The following is a 24,625-nucleotide window of genomic DNA, read 5'->3' on the forward strand; positions in this document are numbered from 1 at the left end:
TTCAAAGTGTGGTACCACTACATTCCTCCTTGCAGCCACATGCAGATCCCACTGAAGAACTGCAGGCTGTCTGGAAGCAGGGCTAACCACTCACTTTGGTGATCCAGCTTCTGATGTATGCAGCAAATGAATGATGTATATAATGTGGCAGCACAAAGCAATCATTTTGAACTGACAGTAGTACAAATTTAACATGCAGCATGGTGAATGAACTTAGTTGAATTGTGTGTTTGCAATCCCCACAATCAATTTTGAAGTTGCCTGATCTAAAGCCCATAATGCTTTATTTAGATTTAATCATAAACAATGTGTAGAATTTGATGATTCATAAAGGTATTAATTCAGCGCCATATGCTATTTAATAAATGGCAACAGAAGTCCCCGTGAGCTTTGATTGGTTTTCTATGGGAAGATAAAGTGGATTTATAGGTTTAGGAGACGTTCAGTCAGGTCAAAATAGAGTCACTGAGTTCTTTCCAGTAAATTCTATTATCAGCAAATCTCTTTGCCAAGAGAAGTTTGTGAAATTATTGCCAGCGTCATTACCAAAGGCGTAATGAACCAGACTGCCGTCCACAGAGTAGGCTTGTTTTATTTACTCATCAAATGCAATCAACAAAATCTGATCTTTAGATTTGACTGTTGCCAGTGAGCTATAAATTCCTGACCCCAGTCTCCTAGATACACATGTGTTTCTGGTGCTCTGGGGATTAGAGCCAGTGAACTGGATTTCAACTCCCTTTTTAATTTTTGTTATTCTAAACAACCTGTTCTGGTTTGTTATGACATACTACTGAGCAGGTCGGACTTGAATGTGGACCTTCTTGCTTAGAAATAGGAACTCGCTGGATCCTGGTTCATGCTCAGGCACGACCTGCCCTCTGCCTCCAATCACTGGATCCCTCGCCAGATCCCGGTTCATGCTCAGGCACGGCTTGCTCTCCGCCCCCGATTGCTGGATCCCTCGCTGGATCCTAGTTCATAGTCAGGTGGGGCCTGCACTCCGCCCATTATTGCTGGATCCCTCACCAGACCCCGGTTCATGCTCAGGTGGGGCCTGCTCTCCTCCTCCAATCGCTGGATCCCAGTTCATGGTCAGGCAGGACTTGGTCTCCGGCTCCAATTGCTGGATCCCTCATTGGATCCTGGAACATGCTCAGGGAAGGCCTACTCTCTGCATCCAATTGCAAGATCTTGGAATATGCTTGGAAATGACCTGCTCGTAGCCTGCACTTGCTGGATTCCTCGCCAGATCCTGATCATACTCAAGCACAACCTGCTCACAACCTCTGGTCGCCAGGTCCTGGAACATGGTTTTATAGAGCCCATCACCAATGGCTCACTGAAGTGAAAGACTTTGAGGAATAGGGAAGAAAGAAAACAAAATCAAGAAAAGCAGATGGGAGTGAACAAGTTCAGGAACTTGAATGCAGCCCTGCTACTCCACCGCCATCTTGGTAATTGTTTAAGACTACAGAGAATAACAATGAACAATTTTCAAATGGCAAGCAGGAGGATCATAGAGTAGGGGAATGGGTCTGGGTGGGTTGCTCTTCAGAGGGTTGATGTGGACTTGTTGGGCCAAATGGCCTGGTTCCACACAGTGGGGGTTCTATGTGTTCTATTTGATGTTTCAGCATCGCTGTTGGGATTGGATAATGCTCCTGACTAGGTTGTATTAAAGGGGAGAGTGAAATGTAGTTGCTCTTGGAGTGTTACAAAGCAGTCATCACTAGAGCAGAGAGGCTTGGCCTTCATGGGGAGAATGAAATTTTGACAGGAGCAAGGAGCAGCCAAGAGCATCTCCAGCCCAATCTGCATTGGAGCTGTTCTTTTGACTGGATAGAAGGACTACTACTCCTCTGCCCTTCCCATTCATCCATTGCTAAATGCATTGGCTGTCATTTACCACTTAATGTATCCACTCATGTCTGGTTCCTGCCCAAGACCTGAACTTAGCTCAATGCCAAATAACGGTTGACCTTGTGGATTAAAGGAAATTGTTCTTTACTCTAATATTAGCTACTGAGCATGTGTGAAAGACTCTATTATAGTGAGATCACATCAAATAGAACTGGTGCCTGGCTCCTGTGGTTGTCTTTACTTGCCACCTGCTGAGTACAGTTACCTTCAATAAATTAATTCTCCCCACTGCTGTGCCTTGTTGATTGGGAGTGGATGGGGAAGGGTTTCTTCTGGAAGAGGGGTCTATTGATCAGTCATTACCATCAGCCAGTGTGGTTCTCTGTCTTGACCTGATCACTCTCTGTTTCTTTGATGTGAATTCTTATTGGAAGGCAATGGAGATTCTAAACTCCTTAATCAGAATTATTGAACAAAAACTTTAAAAAGTGATCTATATCTTACGTGTCCATGCCCACTTTGCAAAAGCAAGTGCTTAAACCCTTCGAATGACAAGTACTTGTGGATGAACCATTCCTTGAGAGTGTAGAATTTCTAAAGGTAAACTCTTAAGATAGGCTTTTTTACTGCCTCATAATCAGTGGTACTTTCCTGAGGCCAAGGTGAGTAAACCTTGTGCATTTTCCCGGTAAGTTTCCTGTGCAGTGATACGGACCAATAATTGATCACTTTAACCACTGTATTACTCACTTGAAGAGACAATGAAAGATCTTCCTTTGCCTCCTGAAACTTATGAACTAAATGGCCAACACAGGCACACAGGTTAAAAATAAGAGGTGTGTCTAAAACATGATAGTTTTTTAAAAAAAATATATGGACCTGTGTTTGAATTGGTCATGAAGAGAAGATACAACAAAAATGCATCTGTGATTGGGTGGCACTAGTAGCATTGATCTTGATGGTCAACCAGTAAATTTTGGGTTCTTACCCTTGTAGGCTGGTTGAAGTTCCTTCTTACCTGACTTTTTAAAAACTGTTTTGGAGTGACAGTTATTCTTCCTTTGTTTGCTGTGGTGCAGAGATGCCTATTGGCTGTTCTACCACATCTAGATGCATCGTAGTCCACAGCAGCATAATAAAACACACTCTAATGTTGATTCTTGCTTTTAATCTGTGGTTGTGTATTCCTGGAAGGGCAAACCACCAAAAATATTTGCAAGAAATTGCTGTCTACCGACAGTTGGGACAGAAGGGTAGGGTGTGTTGGTTTCGGATAGACAGCCACCTTATTATCTCTAGTTGCTGTCTTGCTGCTTGAAGTTTATTTGACATCTTAATGTATTACATTCCATCACTGCTGCACTGGAGTCTTGCCAGCAAACCAATGACATTGCACATCGGTTATTTTGACTCTGTAGCAGTCCTCTTTAGAAAAAAACAACACATTTTCAAATTAAGAACTAACATTGTCATGTAATAATTTAGGGTTGCAGCCTATTTTATGACACATTGCTATGAACATTTAGAAGTTTGTGATGGATTACTAATGCTGAAGTGTCCCACTGTTAGGACATGGATATGTTCCAACCATTGGGATCCTGACCTCAGAATGAAAATTCAGCCATTGGGATTTGCCTGTGCATAAGATACTCCCAGTAAAAAGATGGTTCATTCACTTTGTTCAGTTTCTGTAACCATTTCCAGGAAATTTTTACACCGTACACATGATTTACTAGGTTATTCTGAGATATGGAAATGACACATAATTACCTAGAAAACTTACGCTACAGCAACATACATTTATATAATATGTTTACATAATGGAATTTCCCAAAGAACTTTACAGGAGGGGTATTTGACACTGAACAGCAAGCTAGAGGATGTATCAGAAAATATTATATGCAAAAGGATAAATTTTAAGAAGGTTTCTGAAAGTTGAGAGAGAGATTATAGAAGTTTGAGAAGAAGATTTGAGAGTGTTGATGATGAACTAACTCCACAGGGGCCAGTATCCTATCACCAAGTCACCCTTTATTTACAAATGGAGAGTTCTTGTCACTGATCCAGCTTCCTTAGAGCCAGCTTTCAGAATGAACAAAATTCTTTTCTGTGTGTGTACAGGTGTTGGACACAGTGAAAAACAACAAGTCTGAAAATCTTTATTTATATTCCACCACCAGGAAGAAAGGAAACACCCGAGTTGGAGGGGGAAATAATACAGGGTAAAAACAATGACTGCAGATGCTGGAAACCAGATTTTGGATTAGTGGTGCTGGAAGAGCACAGCAGTTCAGGCAGCATCCGAGGAGCAGCAAAATTGATGCTTCGGGCAAAAGCCCTTCATCAGGAATAAAGGCAGAGAGCCTGAAGCGTGGAGAGATAAGCTAGAGGAGGGTGGGGGTGGGGAGAAAGTAGCATAGAGTACAATAGGTTAGTGGGGGAGGGGATGAAGATGATAGGTCAGGGAGGAGGGTGGAGTGGGTAGGTGGAAAAGAAGATAAGGAGGTAGGACAATTCTTGGGGACAGTGCTGAGCTGGAAGTTTGGAACTAGGGTGAGGTGGGGGAAGGGGAAATGAGGAAACTATTGAAGTCCACATTGATGCCCTGGGGTTGAAGTGTTCCAAGGCGGAAGATGAGGCGTTCTTCCTCCAGGCGTCTGGTAGTGAGGGAGCAGTGGTGAAGGAGGCCCAGGACCTCCATGTCCTCAGCAGAGTGGGAGGGGGAGTTGAAATGTTGGGCCACAGGGTGGTGTGGTTGATAGGTGCAGGTATCCCAGAGATGTTCCCTAAAGCGCTCTGCTAGGAGACGCCCAGTCTCCCCAATGTAGAGGAGATCACATTGGGAGCAACGGATGCAATAAATGATATTAGTGGATGTGCAGGTAAAACATTGATGGATGTGGAAGGCTCCTTTAGGGCCTTTGATGGAGGTGAGGGAGGAGGTGTGGGCGCAGGTTTTGCAGTTCCTGCGGTGGCAGGGAAGGTTCCAGGATGGGAGGGTGGGTTGTAGAAGGGCTTTTGCCCGAAACATCGATTTTGCTGCTCCTCGGATGCTGCCTGAACTGCTGTGCTCTTCCAGCACCACTAATCCAAAAAAAAGGGGGAAATAATACGCTCCACTCCCTGCGGCACCCACCTCTCCCTGAACAACGCCAGGGTGTTGGTGGATACCGCGTGTTCCTTCTCCAAGGATACCTGGGCTTGAACATAACTGCGGAAGAGGGGCAGGCAGTCGGCCCTCACGACCCCCTCCACGGCCCGCTGCCTGGACCTGTTTATGGTCAGTTTGGCCAGGCCCAGGAGCAGACCCATGAGGAGGTCTTCAGACCTATCCACCGGCTGGGTACCCAAATGTCAGAGCATGGGACTGAAGGAGACATTCCTGGTTTTTAAATATTTTTTGTTTTGTCTTTTTTTTTGTTTTTTTTATTGCCCCCACGCTACCGCCTGACTGCGGTAGTGCTTATTTTTCCCCCAGCACCCATGTTGTGTGTGTGCGGGTGTGAGACACAGTGAAAGACACAAGGTGCATGAATCTTTATTCAGTTTCCATCACCAGGAAGAAAGGAAACACCCGGGTAGCCAGTGACAAGCAGTGTCCTTCACATCAAAGGGCAATGCTGTGTGATCAAACAGTGAAGGGTAGGGCAGGGATTAAATCAAAATAGAGTTGGAGGGGGAAATAATACACTCCACTCCCGGGCACCCACCTCTCCCTGAACAACTCCAGGGTGTCGGTAGACACCGCGTGCTCCTTCTTCAAGGACACCCGGGCTCTAACATAACCGCGGAAAAGGGGCAGTCAGTCAGCCCTAATGATCCCCTCCACGGCCTGCTGCCTGGACCTGTTTATGGCCAGTTTGGCCAGGCCCAGGAGCAGACCCATGAGGAGGCCTTCAGACCTGCCCTCCGCCCTCCGTCCTCCGCACCGGGTGCCCGAAGATCAGGAGCGTGGGACTGAAGTGCAACCAAAAGCAGAGGAGGAAATTTTTAAGAAAATCAAAAAGGGAGTGCAAATGCCCACACCCAATATACACGTGGTCCACGGACTCCACAGCGCCACAGAACAAGCAGTTGGGCTGGGAGTCCGTGAACCACCGCAATCTACGGTTGCAGGGGACTGCTGCATGCAGCACTCTCCACCCTAGATCCCCGAGAGAAAGGGGGAGGACTCCCACATAGAGAGCCATCCACTGGGGATCCCCACCGCCCGGTGGCAAATGGGCACGCCAAGGCGTGTGCGGATGGTGGACGAGGGAGAAGAGGTGGACGAGGGAGAAGAGGTGGATGGTGTGCAGCAGCAGTCGATACAGGGCCCGCCTTTTTACGTCCTTGATAGGGAAAGAATTAAAATTCCGGAGGCGACTCAGGTAGTGGGGCACAGGCTCCTGCGGGAAGTACGGGACCTTGGGACCAATGTGAAATTCCGTCCAGGCTGGGGTGTGCGCAGATGGGATCCCGCTGCACACCTGAGCATCCTCCAACTGGTGCACTACGTCGGGTCCGAGCACTGCCGTTTTAAGGCGTCGGATGGCAGTGGCCACGTACCGGACGTCTATCGCTGCCCTACATTCCTGTTTATTTATTTATTTTTTAAAAATAACTCCACAGAGGCTGGTATTCCGTCACTAAGTCGCCCTTTATTTACACATGAGAGTTCTTGACAATGATTCAGCTCTCTCAGAGCCAGCGCTCAGGCTGAACACGATGTCTGACACTCCTGTTCAACATTCCTGTTTATTTTTTGTTTTTTTTATTGTTTTTTATTAAAACATTACAAAATAGGTTACAAAAAACAGTTAACATTAACAGCTGTATACAACAGCAATTTTACAAGGGAGAGGAGCAGCAAAGCTAGGTCCCAAACCCTACCGTTCAACCAGTTTACAGGGAAATGAGGACAAACCTCAAATCCCAGTTTCACATATAAAAGACAGCGACAATGACATTTGTACATAAAAAGCTAATCCAGTTACATAAACAGTGCATACAATGCAGACCCAGCAAGCCCCCGTCCCTCCCACCTTCCGACCACTATAAGGCAGCACGCCCCTATACACCTTTGGGCTCTCGGTCCACCTCATGCCCCTTCCAGTTCTCGGTCCGCCCTGACACACCTTTCGACCACCTCTAGGACAGCCCGCCCCGGTACCTGCCCAGGGTGACAGCAGTCAGGATGGCCTACCCACCTTCCACCTTCACTAACCACCCTTAGCATCTTTCGACCACCTCTAGGGCAGCCCGCCCCGGTACCTGCCCGGGGTGACAGCGTTGAGGATGGCTACCCGCCTTCTGGCTCTCGGTCTGCCCCTGCATACCATTGGGCTCTCACTCACCCCGATGTGCCGTCCGGCCAGTGGGCTATCCTGGCACACCTTCCGGCCAAATTCTAGGACAGCCTACCCCAGTAACATTCCTGGTTTTTTTTGTGTTATTAAACAAATTACAAAAACAGTTTACAACAAGGTTACATTTACAGCTGTACACAAGAGACAGCAATTTTACAAGGGAGAGGAGCAGCAAAGCCAGGCCCCAAACCCTACCGTACAACAGTTTCCAGGGACATGAGGACAAACTTCAAATCCCAGTTTCACATATAAAAATATAAAGAGACATCAGCAATGACATTTGTACATTAGACAATACTGTTACATACAAAAGTGCAGACAATACAGACACAGCAAGCCCCCGCCCCTCCCACCCTCCGACCACTCTAAGGCAGCCCGCCCCTACCCACCTTCCAGCTCTCAGTCCAGCCTATGCCCCTTCCAGTTCTCGGTCCGCCTTGACACACCTTTCGACCACCTCTAGGACAGCCTGCCCTGGCACCCGCCCGGGGTGACAGCGGTCAGGACGGCCTACCCACCTTCCGGCGTCAACCTCAACACCTTCCGGCCACCTCTAGGACAGCCCGCCCCAGTAACATTCCTGTTTATTTTTTTTTCCTGTTTTATGTTATTTTATTCAACAAATTACAAAACAGTTTACAATAAACATTTACAGCTGTACAAGAGACAGCAATTTTACAAGGGAGAGGAGCAGCAAAGCTAGGCCCCAAACCCTACCGTTCGACTATTTTACAGGGAGATGAGGGCAAACCTCAAATCCCAGTTCCACACATGACAAGACAGTGACAATGACATTTGTACATTAAACAATACGGTTACATACAGAAGTGCGGACAATACAGACCCAGCAAGCCCCCACCCCTCCCACCTTTCGGCCACAATAAGGCAGCCCGCCCCTACCCACATTCCAGTTCTCGGTCCACCCCGTGCCCCTTCCAGTTCTCGGTCCGCCCTCACACACCTTTCAACCACCTCTAGGACAGCCCGCCCTGGTACCCACCCGGGGTGACAGCGGTCAGGATGGCCTACCCACCTTCCGGCTTCACTAACCACCCTCATCACCTTTCGACCACCTCTGGGGCAGCCCACCCCGGTACCTGCCCGGGGTGACAGCGCTGAGGACGGCTACCCGCCTTCTGGCTCTCGGTCTGCCCCTACGTACCATTGGGCTCTCACCCACCCTGTTGCGCCTCCGACCAGTGGGCTATCCTAGCACACCTTTCGACCACCTCTAGGGCAGCCCGTCCCCTTCACTGGGACGACAGCGTGTAATGTAGCCCACAAGCCTTCCGGATCTCAGCCGCCCCTATGTGCCTTCTGGCTCTCGGCTGCTCTGACACCTTTCGACCACCTCTAGGACAGCCCGTCCCGATTACATTCCTGTTATTTTTTTTTCAATTTCCACCACCAGGAAAAGTAGGAAAACACCCGAGTGGCCTGTGACAAGCAGTGCCCTTCACCATCCCCTGTTTATTTATTTTTTCTTTTTTTTATTTTTTTTTCCGACACCCCTGTTTCTTTTTTCTTTCCCCCCACACTACCACCTAATTATGGTCGTGCTTATTATTCCCCCAGCACCCATGGTGTGTGTGTGCGCAGGTGTGAGACACAGTGAGAGACAAGGTGTACAAATCTTTATTCAATTTCCACCACCAGGAAAAGTAGGAAAACACCCGAGTGGCCTGTGACAAGCAGTGCCCTTCACCATCCCCTGTTTATCCTTTACATTCCTGTTTATTTTTTTTTTCTGTGTGATCAAAACAGTGAAGGGGAGATACTCCAGTTTTTTTATCTTTTTCTTTTTTTTTACACTTCTGTTTATATTATTTCCCCCACACTACCACCTAACTGCGGTAGTGCTTATTATGTTTATCCCCAGCACCCATGGTGTGTGTGTGCAGGTGTGAGACACAGTGAGAGACACAAGGTGTACAAATCTTTATTCAATTTCCACCACCAGGAAAAATAGGAAAACACCCGAGTGGCCAGTGACAAGCAGTGCCTTTATTCCCTGTTGATTTTTTTTTCTCTTTTTTTTAGGGAAAACACCCGAGTGGCCAGTGACAAGCAGTGCCCTTCTCAAATCTCCGGTTTAATTTTTTTTCCATGGTGTGTGTGTGCAGGTGTGAGACACAGTGAGAGACCTGTCAGGCAGGGCTCCCTGATTGGGCCTGTTTAACAGCCCCAATTGGAGAATTTATATTAAGTGATGTACAGCACAGAAGCAGACCCTTCAGTCCAACATGTCCATGCTGACTAGATATCCTAAATTAATCTAGTCCCATTTGCCAGCATTTGGCCCATATCCATCTAAACTCTTCCTATTCATATACCCGTCCAGATGCTTTTAAAATGTTGTAATTGTACCAGCCTGGACTACTTCTTCTGGCAGCTCATTCAATACGCACACTACCCTTTCCACTCAGGTCCCTTTTAAATCTTTCCCATCTTGCCTTAAGCCTATGCCCTTTACCCAGTTGCCAATCGAGGTTTACCATTTGTTTAAAATCTGCACAAAGGAGAACGGACCTGTCAGGCTCCATAATTAGTGTGACCTGCCCACTCTACAAACTGTACTGGTTTGATGAATCCTTTGCTTTCCAGCCACCTGAAGTTTGCCCCTACTTTTGCCTGTAAGGAAAATGGCACTGGGCAGGCCTTGCAGAATCGTGGAATTGCATCCTGGTCAAAATGCATGGTGGCCTTGGCTTCTTTGTTAGTCCCTAGCCCTTACTGAAAAACATCCAGATATTTAATTAGGACTTTACTCAGACAGCCACTTTCTAATCTCAAATGTTGAATAGGCAAATCTTTCTCTCTCAGTTTCGCACCATGATGCTTTGGCTCGAGTCTTTTACCATAATAAGACCATAAGACATAGGAGTGGAAATAAGGCCGTTCAGCCCATCAAGTCCACTCCGCCATTCAATCATGGCTGATGGGCATTTCAACTCCACTTACTCGCATTCTCCCCGTGGCTCTTAATTCCTTATGACATCAAGAATTTATCAATCTCTGCCTTGAAGACATTTAGCGTCCCGGCCTCCACTGCACTCTGCGGCAATGAATTCCACAGTCCCACCTCTCTCTGGCTAAAGAAATGTCTCCGCATTTCTGTTCTGAATTTACCCCCTCTAATTCTAAGGCTGTGTCCACGGGTCCTAGTCTCCTCGCCTAACGGAAACAATTTCCTAGCGTCCACCCTATCCAAGCCATGTATTATCTTGTAAGTTTCTATTAGATCTCCCCTTAATCTTCTAAACTCCAATGAATACAATCCCAGGATCCTCAGCCGTTCCTCATATGTTTGACCAACCATTCCAGGGATCATCTGTGTGAATCTCCGCTGGACTCGCTCCAGTGCCAGTATGTCCTTCCTGAGGTGTGGGGACCAAAACTGGACACAGTACTCCAAGTGGGGCCTAACCAGAGCTTTATACAGCCTCAGTAGCACAATGGTGCTTTTATATTCCAACCCTCTTGAGATAAATGACAACATTGCATTCGCTTTCTTAATCACGGACTCAACCTGCATGTTTACCTTTAGAGAATCCTCGACTAGCACTCCCAGATCCCTTTGTACTTTGGCTTTACGAATTTTCTCACAGTTTAGAAAGTAGTCTGTGCTTGTATTCTTTTTTCCAAAGTGCAAAACCTCGCATTTGCTCGCATTGAATTCCATCAGCCATTTCCTGGACCACTCTCCCAAACTGTCTGGATCCTTCTGCAGCCTCCCCACTTCCTCAGTATTACCTGCCTGTCCACCTAACTTCGTATTATCGGCAAACCTCGCTAGAATGCCCCCCAGTCCCTTCATCCACATCATTAATATATAACGTGAACAGCTGCAGACCAAACACTGAACCCTGCGGGATACCACTTGTCACCACCCGCCATTCCGAAAAAGAACCTTTTATCCCAACTCTCTGCCTTCTGTCAGACAGCTAATCCTCAATCCATACCAGTAGCTCACCTCGAACACCATGGGCCCTCACCTTGCTCAGCAGCCTCCCATGTGGCACCTTATCAAAGGCCTTTTGGAAGTCTAGATAGACCACATCCACTGGGTTTCCCTGGTCTAAACTACTTGTCACCTCTTCAAAGAATTCCAACAGGTTTGTCAGGCATGACCTCCCCTTACTAAATCTATGTTGACTTGTTCTAATCAGACTCTGCTCTTCCAAGAATTTAGAAACCTCATCCTTAATGATGGATTCTAGAATTTTACCAACAACCGAGGTTAGGCTAATTGGCCTATAATTTTCCATCTTTTGTCTAGATTCTTTCTTGAACAAGGGGGTTACAACAACGATCTTCCAATCATCCGGGACTTTCCCTGACTCCAGTGACTTTTGAAAGATCTCAACCAATGCCTCCGTTATTTCCTCAACCACCTCTCTCAGAACTCTAGGATGTATCCCATCGGGGCCAGGGGAGATTTGTCAATTTTAAGACCTTTTAGCTTTTCGAGCACTTTCTCTTTTGTAATGGCAACCATACTCAACTCAGCCCCCTGACTCCCTTTAATTGTTGGGATATTACTCATGTCTTCCACTGTGAAGACTGACGCAAAGTACTTGTTAAGTTCTCCTGCTATTTCCTTATCTCCCATCTCTAGGCTTCCAGCATCAGTTTGAAGTGGCCCAATGGCTACTTTTGCCTGTTGTTTGTTTCTTATGTATTGAATAAGAGTGCTGACTGATCCCAGCTGCTTCTCATAAGAGACTGAAACCGAAGTTGTACCCTCAATCTATAAAGGACCCCCAGTATAGGTTCTTTGTCTAGACACAAATTAAGGGTTGGAGGCCAAAGCGAATTTTATTAAGACTAGGTCTACAATCATTGAAACAGCCAGGGCAATATTGACCTCAATTAGAACCAGGTGACCATTTAACCCAACTTTTATTTTGACTGGTTCTGATTTGGTTGTTGCTAATCAAGTTAACTGTTTCAAACCAGATGTAGGTGGACTTTCCTGCTGTGCACTCTCCTAGATACCGGCCTATGAGTTATCTTACTCAGTTTAGGTTTAGTGCAGATCATAGAGTTTTTATGTATCTCTTGCCCTTGTCCTTGCAGTCAGTAGAGATTACAGCTTTGGAATGTGCTGTTGAAGAAGCCACAGCGAATTTTTGCAATGCATGTTGTAGTTGGTTCCATGCTGCAGCTTCAGTGAGCCAGTGGTGTAGGAAATTAATGATTAAGTTTGTTGATTGCATGCCAATCCCTTGAGGTACTTTATCCTGGATGGTGTCAATTCTTGGATATTTGGAACTAGACTTATCTAGGCAGGTGTATGGCATTCCATTACTCTCCTGAATTGTGTCTTGAACACCTTGAAAAGTATTAGGGTATCAGGAGATGAATCAATTGCCAGAGAACACACAGCATTTGACCAGCTCTTGTAGCCACTGCATCTATATGGCTAGCCCAGTTAAGGTTCCTGTCAATGGTTACCATAAGATTATGGGAAATTCAATGATGGTAAAGCGGCTGAATGTGAAGGAGAGGTAGTTTTATTCTTTCTTGTTGGAAATGATCATCACTTGGTACTTGTATGTGAATGCTACTTTCCATTTGTCACCAAAGCCTGAATGTCATCCAGGTTTCACTACATGCAGCCATAGAAATCTTCGTTTCTCAGGAATTATGGATCAACTTTTTAAAATATTCACTCATGTGACATGTGCACCATTGGCTAGGCCAGCATTTATTGTCTATCCCGAGATAACCTTGAAAATTTGGTGGTCAACTGCCCTCTTGAACTGCTGCAGTCCATGTGCTGTAGGTAGATCCACAATATTGTTCAGGAAGGAGTTTCAGAATTTTGACCCAGTGACACCAAAGAAACCGTAATATATTTCCAAGACACAGTGGTTAGAGAGGAACATGCACTTGGCAGTGTTGCCATGTATCCACTGCCTTTGTATTTCTGATGGAAGTGGTCATAGAGTCATAGAGATATACAGCATGGAAATAGACCCTTCGGTCCAACTCGTCCATGCTGACCAGATATCCCAACCCAATCTAGTCCCACCTGCCAGCACCTGGCCCATATCCCTCCAAACCCTTCCTATTCATATACCCATCCAGATGCCTTTTAAATGTTGCAAATGTACCAGCCTCCACCACTTCCTCTGGCAGCTCATTCCACACATGTACCACTCTCTGTATGAAAAAGTTGCCCCTTAGGTCTCTTTTATATCTTTCCCCTCTTGCTCTAAATCTATGCCCTCTAGTTCTGGACTCCCCCACCCCAGGGAAAATACCTTGTATATTTACTCTATCCATGCCCCTCACGATTTTATAAACCTCTATAAGGTCATCCCTCAGCCTCTGACGCTCCAGGGAAAACAGCCCTCATGGATTTGAAATATAAATTTATGCAGTGCATCTATTAGATGATACATACTGTTGTGACAGAGCATCAGTGGGGGAGGGACTGAATGTTTGTGGACGTGATGCCAATTAAGTGGGGTGCTTTGTCCTAGATGGTGTCAAGCTTCTTGACTGTTTTTGCAGCCGCACCCATCCAGGCAAGTGGAGAGTATTCCATCACATTCTTGTACCTTGTATATGGTGGACAAGCTTTGGGCAGTCAAAAGGTGAGTTACTCACTACAGGATTCCTAGCCTCTGATCTGCTTTTATAGTCAATGTGGTGAGTCAGGTTCAGTTTCTGGCTGGTGGTAACCCCAGAATGTTGACAGTGGTAATTCCATTTATGGTTATGTCATTGAATGCTGCTGGGCATAGTTATTTCTTATTGGAATGATTACTGCCTAGCATGAATGATACTGCTACTTTTCAGTCCAAGCCTGAATACTGTCCAGATCTTGTTGCATTTGAACATGGATTGCTTCAGTATCTGAGGAATAGCAAATGGTGCAGAACGTTGTTCAACCCTTGCATTAAAATCCCCATTCTGAACCAATGTTTGTAGGAAGTTCACTGATGAAGGAGCTGAATATGATGGACAGTCCAGAAGAATCTCTGAAGCAATGTCCTAGGGTTAAGATCAGTGGCTTCCAATAATCATAGCCATCTTTTTTTCCAAGGATAATTTTACCCTTTACAGAGCTTTTCTCCAGATTCCCATTGTCCTTAATTTTACAAGGCCTCCTTGATACCACGCTTAATCAAATGCTGCCTTACTGTCAAGGGGAATGACTCTCACCTCAATGTTGAAATTCAACTCACCTTTTCATATTTGGATTAAGACTGTAATGAGGTCTGAATCTGAATGATTCTAATTAAAAATACTCACAACTGGTGAATATGTTAATGTTGGTTAGACGCTATTGATAGCTGAAAATGTGTTGCTGGTTAAAGCACAGCAGGTTAGGCAGCATCCAAGGAATAGGAAATTCGACGTTTCGGGCATAAGCCCTTCATCAGGAAGGCCTAACCTGCTGTGCTTTAACCAGCAACACATTTTCAGCTGTGATCTCCAGCGTCTGCAGACCTCATTTTTTACTAGCGGCTATTGATAGCATTGTTAACAAAATCTTTCACAAGTTTCATGGTCAAACAAGACTGGTAGGATAGTAATTAGGAGGATTGGGTTTGTCCTGCTTTTTGTGGAAAGGGCATACCTGGTAAATTCCACTTCTCTTCTGGAAATCCTCCTATAATTCCCTGTTTGAATAATTCCAGACTGGTTTCTGTCCTCTGCAATGCATGGCGATTTTCCCAGGAAAAGATAGCACCTGAGACAGCAATCTTGGACATTACGCACAACTGAAGTCTGCTGCTGATAATGGTCATTTAATCCTCTGTGATCTAACACTGGGGGACAACTCTTGCCTGGTTGCATGCTGTCTATCCCAATTCATCCAGCTCTCCAGCACTTAGCTGCCCATAATGGTCCACATGGTCACATTTGGAGTTCAAAAATCTCCTAACTTGTTCTTTTCCTTTGCTTTTTCTATGTTTAAACAAACAAAAAGCAGTCTGGAATTAAGATCACTAATCACAACACAGATGCACACAGACAGATTTAAAGAAGTAAAAACAATGACTGCAGATTCCTGATGAAGGGCTTTTGCCCAAACATCGATTTTACTGCTCCTTAGATGCTGCCTGAACTGCTGTGCTTTTCCAGCACCACTAATCCCGATTTAAAGAAGTGATAGGAGCAAACTTTTATTTTTTTAACAACATTCTCACATATACAGTATTCTTGGTCAAAACATGGCTGACACGGTGGCTCAGTATTTAGCACCGCTGCCTCACAGGGCCAATGGAATGGGTTTGATACTACCCTTGTGTGACTGTCAGCATGGAGTTTACACTTTCTCCCTGTGTCTTTCATCTGGGTGCTGCAGTTTCCTCCCACAGTCCAAAGATGTGCAGGCTAGGTGGATTAACCATGGGAGGATTATTGGTGGGGAGTCCCTATTTGGAGGGATGTTGTGGACTGAATGGCCTGCTTCCACATTGTGGGGATCCTACGGTTCTTAAAAATCTAATGAATGGCTTCAATTATAAGGCAGCATAGACAAACAGGAGGCTGGAAGAACACAGCAAGCCATGGAGTGTCAGGAGATGGAAAAGCCAACATTTTGGGTAAAACCCGTCTTCAGGACTGGATGTGGGGTTTGGGGGAGGGGGGGAGCTACAGCTAAAGAGAAGGGGGTGGGGAGGAGAGGCTGCAAACTAAGGCAGCTGAAAATGTGTTGCTGGTTAAAGCGCAGCAGGTCAGGCAGCATCCAAGGAACAGGACATTCGACGCTATGCCCGAAACGTCGAATTTCCTGTTCCTTGGATGCTGCCTGACCTGCTGCTCTTTAACCAGCAACACATTTTCAGCTCTGATCTCCAGCATCTGCAGACCTCACTTTTTACTTGAAAACTTAAGGCAGTCTAGATTTCTAAAAAATTGAGAGATCACTTTATTCCCCGTTTAGATTTTTGGAAGATTTGCTGGTGAGACCCTGAAGGGTAGCTGTATTGAGACATTTACACATGTGCAAAATTATGCAGTAAATGTGATTACTATGAAAATGGATGAATGTTACACAGGAGGCTGGGCTAAATCCAACCACAAACACAGTTGTGGCAGCAGGGGAAAGAGATGAAAGACATCAGGGTGCAAGTCTACATCCAGGATGAAGCAGATGCCACAATGTAGACCCTAGTAGCCTCCAGCTGGATTCTCTCTCTCTCTCTCTACCCCGGGACAGGCGGAAGTCTCCCACAGCCGCTTCCGTCGCGCTGGATAGCTCAGTCCCAGCCTTTCATCTCACTAGTTTGTTTGCAATTAACATTTATTTATTTCTGTGGTTGCGGGGGTGGTGCTGGGGAGAGCGGTCGAGCCCGCCGGGCGCTGCGCTATGAACGCGGGCGGACAGAGCGATGGCTTCGCCCCGGTGCCGTGTGAGTATGCCCGCAGTGTGTATGCAGGGGCTGGGGCGGCGGAGGCAGGGCCCGCGTGCAGGCCCGCAGCAGCGCTTGCTGCCAAGGCCAGCCCCGGAACCTGGGTAGTGAACACCCCGGGAGCCTGGCTCTCTGGAGGCAGCATACTCAGGTTCCAGGGCTGGCATCCAGGTATCTGTCAAATGGACAAGGTCAGGGGGCTCCCCAAATCCACTCACCCGCTCAATTCAAGGGCACCCTTCCAAATCCAAGCCCTCAGAAGTCACGGCCTTGCACTTAGAGAGTTGCACTTAAAATGCAAGGGATTTCAAAGGTTTCAGATTTAAAAGTGCACTGTTGGACTCTCAATACTTTCAGCTGCTTTCCCACTGACTTGTTCTCAATGCATGGGTTCAGGTTACAAAGTTCAATTGTGTAACCCTCCCCCAATTTTGGTGCTCGTGCTTCTGGTGCACCATTTTTGGTGCATCACTGAATATGTACCAGAAGTGTGCAGGCTAAGCAGATTGAGAGTATTGTGTAACACTGGTTTGATTCTCACCTGATGACCTTCCAGTCAATGCCTTCTCATGACCTACAAGGAGCTGAAGGTATCTACAGTAGCAGAAAGGATACCTCCATCAGTCTTGAAGGATCATCACTATTTTAAGACTAGTGGCTGATGGATTTCTGCTGTCTCATGCTGAGTTAGTCATATGCTTGGAGGTTTAGTCTGTCACTTAATTTTGGTGACACCTATAGAATGTGGATGGTACATGGTGAACGCCTTGGTTCTCACTTCAAGAATTCTGCATAGAACACTTGCTATCAGCTTTTGGTGCTGCTATTTTTAATATGCTTGGTGTGCTGCATGAATAGGGAGGAAGGATGGCAGTGTATCAAAGGGGCTGTAGCCACCCTGGATTTTTTGGGAAGCAGCTTTCCTCTTCTGAGTACAGCAATGAAGTACATGTGACTTTTCCTTTTTTTAAAATTTGTTTGCAGGCTGTGGGAATTACTAGTTCAGTCAGCATTTATTGCCATCCCTAATTATCCAGAGAGCTGTTAAGAGTCAACCATATTACTTGGGTCTGGAGTCACATGTAGGCCAGATCAGGTGAGGGTGGCAGATTTCCTTCCCTGATAGGTTTTTCAAACAATCAACAATAGTTTCATGGTCATCATTAGAATCTTAATTCCAGATTATTAATTTGCTAAGGAGATGCTCATTAAGGTGTGGTATCTCGTGTGAGCAGATCTGCGTCCCCCGTGCAAAGTGAGAATGCCATTGCCAGTGGCTGTAGAGGTCATGACGGCCTTGGAATAATTTATGTCAAGTTTCTTAGAAGCTAAATCAAGCAATACCTCCATCAGATGATTCAAGGAAGTGGAATAGATTCTACTGTCACTTTCCTAAGCACACAGCTCCACCTGGATAGATTTTTATTCATTCATGGAACTTATGCTTTGCTGACTGGGCCATCAGTTATTGCCCATCCCAAGCTGCCCTTGAGAAGGTGGTGGTGTGCTGCCTTCTAGAACAGTCTTGGAGGAGAACCTGCAGTAGGTGATATTCCCATGTACCTACTGCCTTTGTCCTTCTAAATGGTAGTGGTGATAGGTGAGAAGTTGCTTCTCAAGGGGCCAAAGTGAATTTCTGCAGTACAGCTTGTAGATGATACATAATGTTGCTACAGTGCATCAACGGTGGAGGGAGTGAATGCTTGTCGATATGTGCCACTTGATGGAGCTGGTTTGGTGTGTCCTGGATGGTGTCAAGCTACTTGAGTGTCATTGGAACTTTAATCATCCAGTGGGGAGGATTATATCACAGTTCTAATTTGTGCTCTGTAGATGGATAGGCATTGGGGAGTTAGGAGGTAAATTACTCACTGCACGGTTCCTAGACTCTAACCTGTTGATTTAGATTTACATGGCGAGACCAGTTGAGTTTCTGGTCAATGGTAATTCCCAAGGATGTTGATAGTAGTGGGGGGGGGGGGGGGGGGGGGGGGGAGGTTGCATTGGGGGTGCAGTGATGGTAATGCCATTGAATGTCAAGGAGTGATGGTTAGGTCGTCTCTTAGAGGAGATGGTCATTGCCTGGCACTTATGTGTTGTTAACATTACTTGCTACTTGCCAGCCCAAACTTGGACATTGTCCACACCATGCTGCATTTGGACTGTTTCACTAACTGAGGAAATGCAAATACTAACTGATGGCAGCTGTCTGAGCATACGTGTTGGTAAGCTGAACATGCAGGAATCCCTTCTGAGTGTCATTACAGCACTGGGCCAGTGGATGAATCTTGCTTGTTCTGCAATGGAAGTTGGTTATTAGCCATTGTGTTCATGATCAGTCCAAAAGTATTTTTTAACAGGGTGGGGGGGCTTAAATATGGCGGTGCGCCATGGTTCCAGGATCCTTGCTCCCATTTTCATCCAGTGGCATTTTATGGCTCCAGGATAAGCGAGTCCATATGCAGCAATTCTGTCATTGTGGAGAGGGGCATCTTAGATACCCACTATTTCCATTGAGTTTAATAAGAAGACTAATGAGACCTCAGAGAAATTGTGAACTATAGGTGAAGCCAGTTGTGGAGTTCTTTTGACAGGCATTTTTAAAAGGTCTTTCTAATTTTACTGTCATAATCATTTTCTGTATGATAAATTAGATATGTCTTAGTGTAGTGTGCTCATAAAGCATTATCCTTTATAAGGTAAATCTTCATTAATTTGACCTATGTTATTAATATGCTCTAGTATGCCTTATCTAATAGATAAAGTCCACTTCTGCATTCAGAATTATTAAGAAGTAAACATTAAAATGTCATCAGACTGCTGTTGATTTAAAATCCAGAGATCTGTTTAGCCTTCAAAGCACTCTTCCAGTATCCACCAAGGGTTCTTATACTAATGCTGCAAAATCTTTTGAAGTGCTCATAAAAATAATTTAAAATAAACGAACATACATCTGAAAAGGGATTATTTCTATTAAATGTTCATAAAACCATTAAAATAAACAAGACATTGAAGAGCCACTTAAAAGAAAGCAATTCTACCTCAAAGATGACACTCTGGGCCTATAGCTTTGAACGGAGGCAAACGAGAGAGAAAGTTTTGCAATATAAAGAAGATATCAGGTGAAACAGAAAAGGTGGACTTAAGAATTGTTTTAAGTTCACAATAGAAAGAGAGGACATGGGTACAAAATGATAATGAACAAATACAAATCAGGAAGTCACTTCAGAAAAATAAGCTATTTCTGATTTGAATGGTTGATTGGATTAGATTGTGAAATTAAAATGTCTGAAATCTTTTAAGAGACTCGTTTTGATTGATATGAAGTAAACAACTGGAAGGGTGAGTGACCTGGATCAAATGGCCACTCTTACATGTACTGAACATATGGATAATGCTTTATGCACAAACATTAAAACCAAATGTGTGGTCAGGCCTTTGTCTTCCTAAAGATGGTGTATAAATTGGATGAATAGGCCCTGCTCTCCATATATTGTCTTGTGAAGCAGTTAAATCTATCTGTATAGGACACAAACCAGCAGGTAACTTCATGATCAACAGAACAAAATTTACTAATCACCTTTATAAGGCACAATGAATACACCAGACTATAGTCTGGTGCAGTAAATGGCCACTGCAGATGAATGGTTCATCCTAGATCCTACTTGATTCCCATTCCCATTTCTGTGTTTGGACAGAAACTGGAAAATTTTCTCCAAAGACTCCTGTAGCCTCAGGGTATATACTGTTTCCTTTGCAAATTATTTTATAAGTGAGTAATTTTATATTAATTAAAGATTTGTCAAATTGCAGATTTTATTTTTTTTTATACAGGGAAGTTTTCTGGAATGGTATTTAAGTACATAGTTTTATCAGTATCTAAAGCAGAAAAGGATGGTTAAAAGTCCGATTATAAAATAAAACTCATACATTTATCATTCATGGTATCCATAAGTCATTTATAAATCTACTTCTGCTACACTTGCACATTTGTGCACTTCTGGTCTTTGATCCTGAGATAGAAGTAATTATATGTTTGAAACTAAATTCATGCTAGTCCTGTGTCCTTCCGCATGCACCTTTTGTGGCTCGTGATATCTATATTTAATGCACCGTTTGAGTGGTCAAGCTTTTAAAAAGAAACACACCCACTTTTGCTACTTGCTTAGCCTAAACTATAAAGAGAGGAGGTATCAAGTTGGGCATGATTTACTGAGTTTTAAAGACCCTATGATATATTGTAAAGCAAAATAATAACTTCTCTTAATGCACTTTTCCTAAATTCCTCCTTGAACGAATATCACCGAAACAAAGAAAAACCCTTATTTAAACACAAATGGAAATTTCTGGAGAAATTCAGGAGTTGTGACAGCATCTGGGAACAGAAAGCATTGTTAATGTTTTGAATCCCTTCTTCAGAACTGATGAGCATTGACTCTTCTTCAGAGATGCTGCTAGACATACAGCGTTTCTCCCACCATTTCTGCTTCTGTTTGTTTAAGATCTCCAGCATCAGCAGTTCTTAGCTTTCTTTCACTTTAATCGCAAGCGTTTATAGAACTTTTGACATGGTGTTAATTTAAATTGTGTTTAAGAAAAGTAATCTTTGAATACATTCCTATGACATATAAAAAACACCGTGCGACTGATGTTTCAAAGCAGAGAAGGATCCCAGCTCTATCTCTTACCTCATTCAAATTTGCATGGCAGTTGTCTGTAAGGAAGATTAATAGCTCCCTCTGCTGTCCTAAAAGGTACTTGCATAATACTATGGATTGAGTGAAAAGCATTAAAAGAAATTGATTTAAATGCAACATGTCATATTTAGTGCACTCAATTTCACATTTACTATGAAAGCAGGTAACAATTTGTTAACATTTTTAAAAAAAATTATTTTGTAATTAGTAACATGGTCACAGTGAAATTGTTTATGGAAGTAAAAATATCTGCAAAGTGTACTAGTTTTGTTTTTAGCAGTTCTTCCCTTCATTCCTGAAAGCAGTGAATTTTTTGGAGTTGGCTTCACCTTGGCTATCAGCCTTTTCAGTACCTTAATCAAGCCTTCATGCCTGAACATTGACCTCTTGTCTGTTTGGCTTAGTGCTCTGCCCAGTAGTGTTAATTTTTTGTGCATACTTAGTGCAAAACATTTGATATATTTTAGGAGGAGACAATGACCTGATGGTATTATTGCTGGACTGTTAATCCAACGACCTAGGTAATGTTCTGCGGGCCTGGGTTTGAATCATGCCACTAAATATCCAGAATTAAGAATCTAATGATGATGGAGTGGTGGGATGGACCGTGCTGTATGATTCTATGATCATTTGTCTATGATGAATCCATTGTCAATTGTCTGAAAAACCCATCAGGGTCATTAATATCCTTTAGGAAAGAATTTACCATATTTATCTAGACTGGCCTAAGTATGACTCTGGACCCACAGCAATGTGGTTAACTCCTAACTACCCTCTGGGCAATTAGGGACAGGCAACGAATGGCCGAGCCAGTGATGTGCTAATCCTGAGAATGAATAAAATATGTATATTTTTTCTGTACTATTCTTACCTAGGCTGGACAACAAATGACACATAACACTGAAGAATCACAATCCAAATTCACTGCCATGTTTTTGAGAAGTTTTAGTGAGAATGTTGCAAGTCTCCTTATTTTTAAACATAATCTTACATGAACAATCTTGGGTCTAAACTCTGGCACAAGGTTTGAAATGTACCCTGAACCTTATTACTCTAAGCCTTCAAGCTCAGACAATTTCATCTCATTGTGATTCTTTATTGTATTTGCGGAGGTTTGGAAAGATTTTTATTTGGAGCCAGTGCTTCACTGATGCATACAACACTGAAGTGTATTTGTGTCATCTTGAACCTATCAGTGTATCCTTCTAGCAAGTTTATTTGAATCCATTTAAGGAGATAATAGGTACTGATGGCAAATTAAAGTCTGTGTCTGTGGTGTATTTGGAATTCAACAAGAACACTGACATTGGAACACTCAAGCAATTAATCCACAGTTAGAAAGGTTTGTACAGAAGGCAGTCCTCTGACATAGTTTGATTGCCAAATGAGAGACAACAAACTTTATGCCATTGGTGAAGCTACTTTGGTGTGACGAGGTGACTGCAGCAGAATGCCTTGGGCTTCAGTGATTGTTGCTTAAGGAAATGTCAGCATTTCCTACATTACAACAGTAACAGCACTCCAAAAAGTGTTTAACTGGCTGTAAATTGCTTTGGGATATTTTGAGCATGTGAAAGTTAGTATACAAACATAACTTCTTTAATTTCAAATGGTGAACAGAACATTAGTTCCTAAGTTTCTGCTTTAGGATTCAAGAAAAGTGCAAGATTTTGGGTTGAACTTTAACAGTAATTGTTGTAACCTAAGTCAATTACAGTTATAGACTGGCTGTCTCAAAATTCAATCTAATGGTTTACAAGTCCCATTTCAGGTACAAAAATGTTTTCACTTTTTTTTCCAGAATTTATTTAGTTTATCGTAACTAGTACAAAAACAAATTTAATCAAAGAAGTAGTTTTTTAAGTCAATGCCATTCATGGCACTGGTTGACTGGGCACAGGTCTCTTGATCTGTTCTGTTGATTGAAGTTGTTCTTCTATCTGTGATATTCCTTTTCTTTTACACTGAACCAATGATATCTCCACTTGTAAGGCAGGTGGGTGATCAGGAGTGGTGGTAGGTCATTCTTTGAAATTATATGCCCAGTGTGTAGCAGAAGCAAAAAAAAGTTAATATTAACTTTGGATGTATAACCAAAGGAGTAGATTACAATTCAAGTAATTAAAAAAACACACATATAAGACATGACTGGCCCTCATGTGGAGCACTGTGTATATTTCTGAATGATTTAAAACTATTTTCAGATTTGGAGGTGATACAGAATATGTTTAGTACTTGTACATTATTAACTGAATGCTAGTTGGTGGATGAAAGATTATTCAGACTATGCAGGAATATAGAGTTGAGGTTAAAATCAGGTCAGCTATGATTTTATTGAATGGTGGAGCAAGCCCAAAGGGCCAAGTGGCCTATTCTTGTTCCTTATTCATACATTTGTATTGTAGTAACTACATTGCAGGAAGTACCTGCTAAGGTCTGTCTTGTATTGTTTTCATTTTTAATGCAATAAAATCAACTGCCATATATATTCATGTAAAAGTCAAAATTTTTAGACTTTTTTTAAGGTTAAATTTATGGGGTTGACTTTTACATGGATACTACTTTTGAGGAGCTGAAATTTATGCTACAGTCCAAAATACTGCATCATTAGCGGAAGGCCAATTGATCTCTCAAGGAACAAAGAAAAATAACACAAAAGGAGATTTGACGCCTGACTCTGACCTTATGCATCTTAACCTTTCACACCAAATTCTTCCATTTATTTCCATTTTCTCTCATCTACTGTTGTTTTAGTTTTTCAAACAAACAAACTAACTAAAAAAAATTCCTCATAATGTTTATGTACATGATGATACCTTGACATACAAATGTTGACCTGTTATTTGTGAAGAACTGAGGTTGACTTTTACATGAGAAATATGGACATTTCCAGAATTTCTGGTCAAAAGTAGGGGGTTGATTCTTACGTGAGATCAACTTTTACTCGAGTGTATACAGTTGTTATTATCATGACAGCTTTAGTTTTATTCAGATGGCAACCCAGGCAAAGCAACAAATCTGAGACCTAGCTTGTTTTTTGCTGGGTGGGGCAAACCTGAGCTACGAAGAGAGATTGAGTACTCAGGATCTAGATTTATCGTGAAGAAGAGGCATATCATTTTATTGTATTCAACTATTCAAGATCCTCAATGGAATATATAAATTGAGACCCAGCACGATGCTTCCTGAGATATGAGATCATGGCATTAGCATTGGTGTAAGGTGATGCCTCACCAGGTTGTATGAGCTGTCTAATTAGATTTCGTTGCAACTGTCCTGTTTGCTGGTCTAGCGCTATAGAGAAAAACCTGCTTTGTATTCCAGCAAGAAGACGCTCTCG

At 43.6% G+C, this 24,625-nt stretch overlaps 1 protein-coding gene across 1 annotated transcript in view; it reads left to right on the forward strand.

The window, feature by feature from the left end:
- Positions 1-16,545: 16,545 nt before the first annotated feature.
- Positions 16,546-24,625, forward strand: part of zfp64 (zinc finger protein 64 homolog (mouse)) — a 66,848-nt gene continuing 58,768 nt past the window's right edge. Inside the window, exon 1 of the mRNA XM_060835898.1 lies at positions 16,546-16,588. Coding sequence (XP_060691881.1) covers positions 16,546-16,588 — 43 coding nt within the window. The remainder of the gene's footprint in view (positions 16,589-24,625) is intronic.

This window comes from Hemiscyllium ocellatum, chromosome 15 (assembly GCF_020745735.1).
Source record: "Hemiscyllium ocellatum isolate sHemOce1 chromosome 15, sHemOce1.pat.X.cur, whole genome shotgun sequence".
NCBI lineage: Eukaryota > Metazoa > Chordata > Chondrichthyes > Orectolobiformes > Hemiscylliidae > Hemiscyllium > Hemiscyllium ocellatum.